The 12,484-nt window shown below is 33.4% G+C and overlaps 1 protein-coding gene across 1 annotated transcript in view; it reads left to right on the top strand.

The window, feature by feature from the left end:
• Positions 1-12,484, top strand: part of ATM (ATM serine/threonine kinase) — a 197,133-nt gene that overhangs the window by 18,711 nt on the left and 165,938 nt on the right. The window contains exons 5-14 of the mRNA XM_007936616.1: positions 1,429-1,594; positions 2,279-2,517; positions 4,315-4,478; positions 5,758-5,927; positions 7,539-7,910; positions 8,406-8,600; positions 9,506-9,601; positions 10,447-10,672; positions 11,269-11,394; positions 11,954-12,079. Coding sequence (XP_007934807.1) covers positions 1,429-1,594; positions 2,279-2,517; positions 4,315-4,478; positions 5,758-5,927; positions 7,539-7,910; positions 8,406-8,600; positions 9,506-9,601; positions 10,447-10,672; positions 11,269-11,394; positions 11,954-12,079 — 1,880 coding nt within the window. The remainder of the gene's footprint in view (positions 1-1,428; positions 1,595-2,278; positions 2,518-4,314; positions 4,479-5,757; positions 5,928-7,538; positions 7,911-8,405; positions 8,601-9,505; positions 9,602-10,446; positions 10,673-11,268; positions 11,395-11,953; positions 12,080-12,484) is intronic.

The following is a 12,484-nucleotide window of genomic DNA, read 5'->3' as shown; positions in this document are numbered from 1 at the left end:
ACTCGACGGCACATAACAACAAAAACAACAACAAGGAATCAGTAAGATTCTGTGAAATTTGAATCATTTCCCCTAACATCAATCCCTGAAGCATGTGCTTTAGTCAGACAGTTGCATTGTTGGCTTTTTCTGTTTTACTGCTTTCCCCTTGCCAAGTAAGAAGAGGAAAATGAAGATGACTCCTCCTATTTCATTTCCAAAATTTGGATGTATTCATTCATACAGATTTCTGCCATTGTCTAGGTATTCTGGGTAGTGAGTTCTTGGGGAGGAACAGTCTGTTGTTGTTAGGTTTCATTGAGTTGGCTCCAACTCACAGCGAACCTGTGTACAGTAGAAGGAAATACTGCCTTAGTCCTTGTGTATAAATTAATATTAGATAGCATGATAGGAATCATTTTTAAAATTGTTTTCCTTTCTATTTAATGCTTGAAATATTTATATTGCTCTTACTCTTTTGTGTTTAAGATCTCTGAGTATAAACCATTTATCTATTTTTACAGAGTCATGTGACTATGGATTGATGAAAAAAAATAACCATATGTGTTGTTCTTCTTGCTCACTTAACTGAGGACTGACTACCCATATCTTAATCAAAAGAAAATCCTGTGTTGAAATTTTTGCTGTGTTAGAACCTTTTGTTGGGACATAATTCTCCATGGTTCTCTTGCATTTCTGCGTATCTTGTGAGCTGAGACACTGACTGCTTTTGTTGCAGACTATCTTGATAGAATGTTTACATGGTGAACAGCATTGGGAAATAGAGATGACAAGTTCCTCTAGAGCAAAGGACAAGTTTGCTTGTGTCCCATCATAAAAAGTTTAGGGTTTTTTCTGTAACACATCCCAAACCTTTTCATGTTTCCTTTGGATGGGAAACTGGTGCAGAAATGAAGGTATTCTGGCTGCTACCATTGCCATGAGAAGTAAACTGTCCCTTTTCCCTGGTCTAGAAATCTCATGTCTTCCAGCATCCATGAAGCTGACAAGCTTATTAGTTATGATTAAAATCTTAGACCTTCACAGTGTTTTACACATTTTTATGCGTTATTAATGAAACAGTATTAAAAAAACTCCACAAAACTATGAAGTGTGCACTGTGGCACATGCTTTATTAGGCAGTGGTTCAAATCTTGAGTTCTAGAAGAAGGAACATAATTCTTCAGAAATTAAGCAGCTTATTCAAGGTCTGGCTCTTTAACTTGTTCTCTCACACTGCTGCCTGTAGTTACTCCAGTCTTGAAAGCAATTTATATAAAATACTGATGTAGTGCTTTTACTGTGTTAAATACAAATTAAATTGGGGTAATTTTTAATCTTTTGTCATTACTTGAGCATGAAACATTTAAGTTGAATTGTGCTATTTAAGTTACATACTTCTATAATTTTTTTTTTTACGTAACTAATTACAGTTTTAAAAATTTTCAGAATTGTTGTCTGTGTACTTCAGGCTGTATCTCAAACCTCCACAAGACATTAATAGAGTTTTAGTAGCGAGAATAATTTACACTGTGACCAAAGGATGCTGTTCACAAACTGATGGATTAAATCCTACATTTTTGGATTATTTTTCCAAGGCTATTCAGTGTGCAAGGTAATTTAAACTTTTTGTTTTGTTTGGTGTTGAAAAATTCATTTGGTCTTCTTACAAGGCTATAGTTTAAATTCAGTAATTTAAAAATACTGCCATTTAAGGCGCAGTGATTCATTACAATAGAAGTAGTGGATTCCCAAAGACAGTGTTAGGCCCAACACTTCCTGAATAGACAACATGTAGGACAGTTAAGTGATGTTTTTTTTAAGTGGGAGCTGTCTTGCTCTTCTAATGACAAGAAAATTTAAATAACCTAAGTATTTTCATTTTTATCATCTTGAGGAGTGATACCATGCACTAAGAATAAACTGAAATAGCAATGTATTTGGAAAAAATCAGTATCTTAAATTTGTATGGGATTACCCAATTTATAATGTGAAACATTTTTAAATCCTAACTATTACGTATCAATTTTGTATATTTTAGATAGGAAGAACTAACAAGAGTAGTCTCTTAGTACTAAAGAAGAACTCTTTCTGGGTGTGTGTGTGTGTGTGTGTGTCTGCATAATACTTTCTTTTTTTTTTTTCTTTTCTTTTTCTGAATAATTCTGAAACTAAGGCTTTTGGAACTTGAAAATTAGATTATCTTTTTTTTCCAGCTTGTGTTTTCTTAACTGTCCTCAGTATTTATAGTTTTGGTTCCCTGTTATACCATGTTAAGTTTGTTTGTTTTCTATCACAGACAAGAAAAGAGCTCTGCAGGTCTAAATCATATCTTAGCAGCACTTAATACATTCTTCAAGATTTTGGCTGTCAACTTTCGAGTTCGAGTGTGTAAATTAGGAGATGAAATTCTTCCTACCTTGCTTTATATTTGGACTCAACATAGACTTAATGACTCCTTAAAAGAAGTGATTATTGAATTATTTCAACTACAGATTTACATTCATCACCCAAAGGGAGCCAAAACCCAAGAAAAAGGTACATAGGATATTTTTACCATTTTGAATTTGCTTCTTCATTGAAACATAGAGGCTTAAAGTATAAAATCAGTATTCTGTGGATTGGTCTGCTTGATATTTTTACTTATCATGAGAGAGATTTTTCATATATATTTAGAATTTGAAGCTGTAGTAATCTTACCCTTTGTTCAATACAGTGTGAGCTGTTCGGAGGAATGAAGTAAGTGAGATACACTGTCTATGCCTTCTAGGACCTAATTTTGCAACAATTATTAGATGCTAAGAGGTGTGATGGGAGCTCTGGTGGCGTAGTGCCTAAGACATTTGACTGCTAACCAGAAGGCTAGTGGTTCAAACCCACTGGCCACTCCTCGGAAGGAAGATTGGGTGATCTACTTCTGTGGTGATACTGCCTTGGAAACCCAAGGAGGGGTCACTATGAGTCGGATCCGACTCGATGGCAGTGAGTTTGGTTTTGTTTGTTTTTTAAGAGATGTGATACAGACTAAAAGGACAGAAGAATTCAGAGAAATGAGGATCTTGTTTATCCATATATTGCATATATTAGAAGATAAAATAGATAAGTGTAGAATGAAAACAGCTAATCAGATTATTCAGATTCTAGGGAAGATGCATACATATCACTTTCATAGAAAAGTTAGCTGGGAAAGGGATTGGTCCTTGAGTCTCATAGTTACTTCAGCCTCCTGTTTGCTTGGAAAGCAACCAGAAATGAATGGCTTGTCCTTGCTTGATTCCCCTGTATTTGTGCTTCCCCAAGAGTGTTGCTTGGGTGGTATAGCACTATTCAGTAGATTAGAACTTCAGTGGGTGAAATTGGTGCTGAATGAGTGCCATTAGGCTAACTCTATAATTACCCTTGGGCTCTTACTAGCCTTTGGATCAGTTCATCTTGGCTAATTTAATACCTTTCTTAAAATAGCACACCACAGTGAGTAATAGCTAAAACAGGAAAAAATAAAAAAGCTCTAGGCCTTTTTTTTTAATCACAAGTAGTTTGTATGTTTTATTGTCTCCTAATAAGTACCGTTAGTTACATTTGTAGCCCATGAAACTACTGTAACTCAAAGAATGGTGGTTTCTCTCTTTTTTTCATTTTTCATACAGCTCTCACCAGGATGACTATTAGGAGGTACTTTTTAGGGGATGATAGGAAATGTTTAAGAATTTTAATTACTGCAGATTTAGATGAACTGAAGGTTGACAAGATGATGAAACTGCCAGAAAAGCTAATATATCTTTAAGCTTTAAGCTACCTTAATTGATAGGCAGTACCCTGTTTTGGGGAAGTAATAGTTCTGTTGATCCCCAAATTGGTCACACCACAGGTGGAGTAATATGTTTACCACAGTTTCTATATTAGACATATTAATTAAGAGGGACATACATTGACTGGAATGTCTTGGGAAAGATGACTGGGATAATAAGTCTGAAGAGCATGTCATTTGTACACTAGTTGAGGGAACTGGTAGTGTTTTTCTCTTACATAAAAAAAGACATGGATAACTCGGTCCTCATATGAAAGAGAACATACTAATTGTATTTGCCTCAGAGGAGAGAGGAAATTGGAGAAGGATTTTAGACCAAGACTGTAGAAGAACTTTACAACAAATACAGCTGTCTGAATGTGGAATGGACATTATGAAGTAGAGGTTGTAAGGAATATTGTAGAAGAGTCCTTAGTACTGAATAGCTGTTTCTAATGTTGTTTCCATCTTAACAGCAGAATAATTTTGTGGGAGTCGGCAGTGGAGCGTGTATATATAAATTACACTTGAATTTTTTTGGATTACAGGTGCTTATGAATCAACAAAATGGAACAGTATCTTATACAGTTTATATGATCTGCTAGTGAATGAGATAAGTCATATAGGAAGTAGAGGAAAATATTCTTCAGGGTTTCGTAATATTGCTGTTAAGGAAAACTTGATTGAGTTGATGGCAGATATTTGTCACCAGGTAATGTAAGTCTTTGTATGTTTTGAAATTTGAATCCCTTCCTTGTATCTGTTGTCACGTTTTAAAACTTCCTGTTACTTTTCCTCTTACTGGGCTCTGAACCTGTGTTCTGATTAACAGCCTGTATAATTATGTCTATAACTTTTCCTTTTAGAATATTATAAATAGCTGGAATTAATGTTTTAACCTGAAAGATAACTCTTTTGCAAATATGATTTCATGAAAGCCGATGATGAACTTTTTATTCTTGGTCAAATGGTCTATAGGAAATAATATGACCTTAATCTCCTACTGTTCTTTCTTTTTTAATAAGACAAAATCACATATCATAAAACTCACCACTTTGAAGTGTATAATTCAGTGACTTTTAGTATTTTCATTATGTTGTACAACACAGTGAAAATTCATACTAATTCCAGAATATTTCCATTGGTTATAGTAGTCAGTCCCTATATTCCCCCTTCTGGTCTCTCATAACTACTGATTGACTTTCTGTCTCTATACCAAAAAAACCCAAACTCACTGTCATCGAGTTGATTCTGACTCATAGTGACCCCCCCTTTGGGTATCCGAGGTGGTAAATCTTTATGAAAAGTAGATTGCCTAGTTTTCCTTCCATGGAGTGGCTGGTGGGGTTGAACCACTAACCTTCTGGTTAGCAGTCAAATGCCTTAGGCACTACACCAGCAGAACACTTATCTTTATAGATTTGCCTGTTTTTCATATAAATAGAATCCTACAATACTTGGCTTTTTGTATCTGCCTTCTTTCACTTAGCATATTTTCAAGGTTCATCTAGTATTTTATTCCTTTTCATGGCTAAATAATATTCCATTATATGCATATATTACGTTTTGTTTATCCATTCATCAGTTAGTGACCAAATATTTTGTGAGTAAAAGTTTTTCCCTAGAGATTTGGTTAACATTCTAGATAGTAATAGTTTGTCAAATATTTTCATAATGTTAAGTTTAAGATGTAATCCCTTTGACTAAGTAGGTTTTGCTTCACTTTTATATGTGTTGATGCTTTTAGTGAATGTTTCCAGGAAATAAAACTGATATATTACTTGGTGATTACTGTGTTTTAAAGAGCCATTATATTTATTTCAATGTTTCTTCCTCACTATATTATCATATTTTATATATATTTCTGTCATTCATTACTCTTGTTTGGTGACTTCTCTATATTTTCATTTGAGGAGGAATGTTTTTTCCAGATTAGCTATTCCAAAATAATATCAATAAAAAAATAATTTTTCCTTTTTTGTATTTTACAGGTTTTTAATGAAAATACTAGATCTTTGGAGATTTCTCAGTCTTATACCACTACACAAAGAGAATTTAGTGATTACAGTTTACCTTGCAAAAGGAAGAGAATAGAATTAGGCTGGGAAGTAATTAAAGATCATCTTCAGAAATCACAGAATGATTTTGATCTTGTGCCTTGGTAATTTTATTTTTTTCTCTTTCTGTGTCATTTTAGTCTCATTTAGGTTGTCTTAGAAGACCTTCAGCAGAATCCTTTATTTGGTCATTTGTCTACTCCCAAACCAATCACTTGCACAAAGGAATGGGATTGCTATGACATATTGAAGTCAGTCATCATGGCTTATCTGCTAGGGCAGGGGACAGGGCCTATCTTCTCTACACATATTGCTGCAGCAAGGAAGAAGGGGAAAATGGTGGTGTTTGCTTCATGGAAATCACTAAGTTGTACATCTCAATACAAAGAGATGTACTTTGCAGTGCACACTCCAATAGAATTAGGTTAGGGAGAAAATAAAAATAGCCTTCAGATATAACAGAATAATTTTGACCTTATACCAAGATAAAGAGTGATTATTATTTATTTCTTCACTCTCAGAAGAATATAACATGCCCTTTTGTGGAATTAGGAGCTCTGGTGCATAATGCCTAAGGCATTTGACTGCTAACCAGATGGTTGGCTGTTCAAACCCACCATCTGCTCTGCAGAGAGAAGACTGAGTGATCTTCTTCCATAAAGATTTACCACCTCAGAAACCCAAAGGGGTCACTATGAACTTTTGTTTTGTTTCCTTTTAATGTGTTTGGAATTCCAAATATTAGGTCTGGTCTAAAATAAAAACCAAACTCCCTGTCATCGAGTCATTTCCAACTCATAGTGACCCCCTTTGACCCCCTTTCTAAGGCTGTAAATCTTTATGGAAATAGATTGCCCATTCTTCTTCTGTGGAGCAGCTGGGGGTTTGAACCACTGTCCTTCTGGTTGGCAACCAAATGCCTTATCCACTACGCCATCAGAGCTTCCTGTGGACCTTTAGAATTCATCTGGTTCAGCCTATTTATAGAAAGAAAACTAAAGCCCAGAAAAGTTAAGCAATTTACCTAAAAATAATTTTAAAAATTAAGATTAAGATTTTAAAATTAAGAATTATAACTAACACTTGTGTTCATTGCTCTTTTAATTTTTACCAGGTTGATTGTTTAAATATAATCGAGTTGTGCATTGGTATAGATCCTTTTACTTGAGATCATGTTTATTTAATATGCTTTTGGGTGCCTGTTTCAGTTATTTAATTTGTCCATACAGTTAAGAGTTATTTATCAAATGTCTGCTGTCTGCCAAGCATTAGGGATACAGAGTTGAATAAGGAAAGGTTTCTAGTCTCGAATACCACAAATTCTAGAGAACTCACAAGTGTTTACTGAATTAATGTCAAGGAAAAGCAGTTTTTTGTTTATCTTTTAGAGGATGTTATTGGTAGCTAAAGAGGAAAAGTAGGTAGAATAACTCAGAAGTAGAATGTTGCTAATTTAATTATTCTTTTAAAATTTTTGTGTAAGTAAAACATAAATGGCTTATCCACCTAGCCAGAAAGTTATTAGTCTTCCTGCTACTTTAAGAAGTAGGTCTTGTTAAATGTTAAGAACCAGTCTATTTTGAGAGTACTATGGAGAATGATGACAGTGATGCTCTAATTAGAGTATTGTAAGGGTACCATCTATATTTTATTTTCTTTTAGCTTGTTAATGAGATAGAGTCACTTTAAAAGTAATGATTCTTTTTTTCTTTTAGGTTACAGATTACAGCCCAATTAATATCAAAGTATCCTGCAAGTTTACCTAGCTGTGAGCTATCACCGTTACTGACAATACTATCCCAACTTTTACTTCAACAACGACGTGGGGAACGCACGCCATACGTGTTACGATGCCTTATGGAAGTTGCATTGTGTGAAGGCAAGAATTCAAACCTAGAGAGCTCACAAAAGTCAGATTTATTGAAACTCTGGATTAAAATTTGGTCTGTTACCTTTCGTGGTATAAGTTCTGAACAAATACAGGCTGAAAACTTTGCTTTACTTGGAGCCATAATTCAAGGCAGTTTAGTTGAGGTTGATAGAGAATTCTGGAAGTTATTTACTGGGTCAGCCTGCAGACCTTCATGGTAAGTTGAATATACATTGTGTCAAGTTTTAAACACACACACAAATATTGCCACCACCCCCCCAATCATTTTTATAGCTTTGTTACTTCAGTTAAAGATACGTTAAGTTCTGTTTGAGAAGCTTTTGTTGTTTGGCCAGGAAGACTCAATAAATGAATAAATGTGAATTTAGTTTTAAATGTGGAGAGATTAGTAAAGGTCAGTTTTAAAGAACTAGAGGTTTCATCTTTTTTATCTATAATAGAGAATTAATAGCTTAATAGTCATAATTTTTTTTCCCCAACAGTAGTTGTTACTGTTATGATAAGATGTAGTTTTAATCAAGAATCTCCTCCAGTGTACTAAGTTCTTTTACAGTGTTTATGTTCATTTTGTTAACAAAAGTTTACCGCATGCCTAGTATGTGCCAGGCACTGTCATAAGCTTAGGAGGCTCAATAAGATCTCTGCCCCTCAAAGGACTTATTTTTAACAACAGTTCTTTGTTTTGTTACAGTCCTGCAGTGTGCTGTTTGACAGTGGCACTGACCGTATGTGTAATTCCAGAAACAGCAAAAACAGGAGTAGAGCAGAATATATATGAAATAAATAGAAGTTTTTCATTAAGGGAATTAATAATGAAATGGCTCTTATTCTATCAGTTAGAGGATGACTTAGAGGACAGTACAGAGCTGCCTCCAGTTCTTCACAGGTAATTTCAGTTCATTAGCATACTGCTATTTTGTTTTGTTTTGGTGTAAAAGTCTCCCTCCTTTCGTACTGGATATCAGCTGGCTTTAGTTCACAGGGATAATGCAGAATTTCTCAGAGTTTGTTGTTTTTGGTGCTCTTGACTCAGTTTTCAATTCATAGTGACTCTCCATATGACAGAGGAGAATAGAACTGCCCTGTAGGTTGTTCTTGGCTGTAGTCTTTATAGAAGCAGATCACATTCTCATTATTTTTACAGCATTCTTTGTCTTTGTGTCTGGATCTCTGTTAGATCCTTTTATGTTGTTACTGTTCCTTGCCTAGATAGTGAGAATAAGGAATGTGCTTAAAGAATTGTATATAATTCTGTAAGTATTGTACTTTGTGATTTTCTGTAAATAGGACCATTTGAACATTTTATTATCTGACTCAGATGGTTCTTGAATTTCTAATCATAATGGGAGTGAGGAAATAAGAGGAGGACAAAATGGGATGTAAACATGAGGAAAGGAGAGGAGAGGCTGCTTACCCACTTAACCTTGCCATTTAATGGAAATTTCCAGATGGCAATTTGAACTGTATAGTTGGGAAGCGGACCTGGATTCTAGTGCTTTCACTTCAGTCTCACAGTCTTAGTTTGTTTCAGAGCGATCTTTAAAAAACAAATTGGACTTGTTTCTGCTTCTAGACAATGTTGGAACTGATGATAGAGTGTATGCTCCTTAGATTTCTCCTTTCACATGTAAAGAAATTCAATACAAATGAAAGGGAATTTTAGTTACAATCCTGAATTTTAATTTAGGTTTCAAATTTAGAGGTGCAGTTTATAGCCAAACATGGACCACTTCTTAAAGAATTCTGTAAATGACTTTTGGTGTTTTAAGTGCTTTTTATTTTCATTTATAGTAAGTTTCCTCATCTTTCGGTGGAAAAAATTCTTGTGAGTCTCACTGTGAAAAACTGTAAAGCTGCTATGAATTTTTTCCAGAGTGTGCCAGAATGGTATGTAATAGAATTCCTTGTTATTTTTAAGCAAAACTTTAATTTAAAAGATGATAATTTTAGCAGGATCCTAACTGCATCCTAACAATAAATTGTTCAATTTATAAAAATCACAAGTTAACCAAAAAAAAGGTTCTTTTAATTCAGTGGCTGTAATGTATATAATTTTACACCTGGATTACTATTTTTTTTAATACTATATAGTATAACATACGACATTTGCCAATGGAAGAAGTTGAGTGGTTATAATGGGAAATTAAGAACATAAAAATGATGTGAAATGAGTTTTTAAGGTATGACTAATTATTTTTATATGTCAAGTAAAAGTTGACTATTTTTAGCCTTAAAAACTTAGGATAATTGAGGATGGGGACAACAAAAATAAATTTTAAAATTTTATTTTAATTGATTCAGAAGGCTTATGTGTAATCACTGGTTGAAAATGATTAATTGATGTAGATTCCTAATCATAAGAGGACATAAAATGAAAAAAATCCTAAAATTTAGAGAAATCAAAGGTGGGAAAATGGAAATGTTTTCAGATACTGTTATGCTCAGTGTTTATATCCTGTATTATTAATGCTTGCCCTTTAATACTTTCTGAATTTGCCTTTGAAACTGCGACATTTGATTTCTTTTGTCTATCAGTAAAGTTTGGTACTGAATAATGAAATTTGATACAAATGAGTATCAAAAGTCCAAAGAAGAGAAACATTTTAAAAAATAATCCATTAATTATTAAGGAGTCTTTGAATAATGTAGATATTTTATTTTCCTTTATAATATATTTCTAATACATGTATTATATTGTTCAATTATAAATTAAAGGTCTTATTTTCTTTAAGTGAGCAACAGCAGAAAGGTAAAGAAGAGCCTTCATTCTCAGAAGTAGAAGAACTATTTCTTCAGACAACTTTTGACAAGATGGATTTTTTAACCATTGTGGAAGAATGTACTACAGAAAAGCACCAATCTAGTATTGGGTTTTCTGTCCATCAAAATCTCAAGGAATCACTGGATCGCTATCTTCTGGCTTTGTCAGAACAGCTTCTAAATAATCACTCATCTGAGGTGAGATTTTAAAAAAGAACTAAAGCCTATATTTGATTCAACTTTGGGTAGATTATTAGGAAAGGAAAATGGGAAACAGGTTAGGAAAGGCACTGAGAATGGGGAAATGGTTGATTATAACAGCAAAATAAGAATACATAGCTACGAATTGGGAAATCTTAAGCTTGACAACTGAAGAATAATTGGTTAGTTCCTTGGTACCAGGAATTCTGCTTGACATAAAGGAAATAGAATTCTTTTTACTTACAGAATCATCTTGGGTAAATTAGTGGGGAATAGTAAAGATTTTTGAGTATAGAGATTATATGGAAAGAATATATGGTACAGTAATATAAAAGGACGTAATTTAAACTGATTTAATAGGTTTTGATGGCACTTAAAAAGGTGATAAATGGACTAGTAGTGACCTATTTTGTAGAAGTCCTCTAGTAATTTATTCTCATAAAATCACAAATTCTTTTTGTGTTCTATTCTCTTGCCAAAATTAACCGTCATTTCTGTTGACAATACATGTAACATTTTGTTTACTCAAAAGAAAATTGTAGAATATCCAAAGTTTTTAATGAATTTTTTTTTTTCCAATTTGTGGCTTTAAGACTACAAATTCGGAAATGTTTGTCCGGTGTTCAAGTCTTTTGGTGGGTGTTCTTGGATGCTATTGTTACATGGGTATAATAGCTGAAGAAGAAGCACATAAAACAGAGTTATTCCAGAAAGCGAAGGTAAGAGGATTTACACTAATGAACTTTGGGATAATTTGAATTAAATTTATTCCTGTGAAAATTGGTATATTTGTTTTGAAAATGTAAAATTTTTCATAGGTTAACCATTCTCTTCCATTTAGATTGTCTGAGAACAAATAATACTGTATGTCCTTCCTTAAGGCTTGAAATTATATTAAGCCAACTATAAAGATAGTAATTGAAATCATAGCACAGTAAAAATTATATGAACAATAATGGTGAATTTCTTCTGTACTTTTAAAAGTTGTTTTGTGTGTGTGTGTGTGTGTGTGTGTATGATCTATTATTCTAAACTCCTTTTGGTTGAAGGTATTAATCAAGTAGGCTGTAAGTATGAAACTTTTTGGTCTCTGTGTACTACTCTGTCAAAGGTCTGATTTTCAAGGTATAAAATATGGCATTTTTATAGATTATTTACAATTTTTTAATTACATTGTATAACCAGTGTCACTTGTAGAAAGACTTAATTTTGCCTCTTAAGTGAAACTTTAAAAAGAAATTCATAAACTGTGATTTTTCCTCCTTCTGTTCTTAATAGTCCCTAATGCAATGCGCAGGAGAAAGTATCACTGTTTTTAAAAATAAGACAAATGAGGAGTCTAGTATTGGTTCATTGAGAAATATGATACTTCTCTGTACAAGTTGCTTATGCAGCTGTACCAAGGTAAGATAGTCTTCTTACTTGATAGTGTAACTTATCCAGGGGGTTAATTAGTGGTGGTATTATTTTTGGTCCATTCATAAATATATATGTTGACTTTAAATGAAATTGAATGGTATATAAAGGTCATAGTCCAGAAGAATGAAGAAACAGGTAATCTGAGTTTCTCATAAACTCAGTTTAATCATTGCAGTTAGGTTTCTGAGATTTTTACCACTTTCATATGCAGCTATACGGATGACTTTTATTGGTAGCATATTTTTATTCATTTAATAAAAATTTGATTGACTGTGGTCTATATGATGTGCATACCACTATACCAGGGCTAGTGAACAACACAAAGATAAGTCACTTCAACATACATGTATCTCTTATACCCAGATTTCTTACATTATGTTTTTTTTTTTT

The sequence above is a fragment of the Orycteropus afer genome, unplaced genomic scaffold, assembly GCF_000298275.1.
Source record: "Orycteropus afer afer isolate SDZICR_OR568_19922 unplaced genomic scaffold, OryAfe1.0 scaffold00036, whole genome shotgun sequence".
NCBI classification, from domain to species: Eukaryota; Metazoa; Chordata; class Mammalia; order Tubulidentata; family Orycteropodidae; genus Orycteropus; species Orycteropus afer.
The sequence above is the reverse complement of the archived record's forward strand: the minus strand, read 5'-3'. Positions and strand labels throughout refer to the sequence as shown.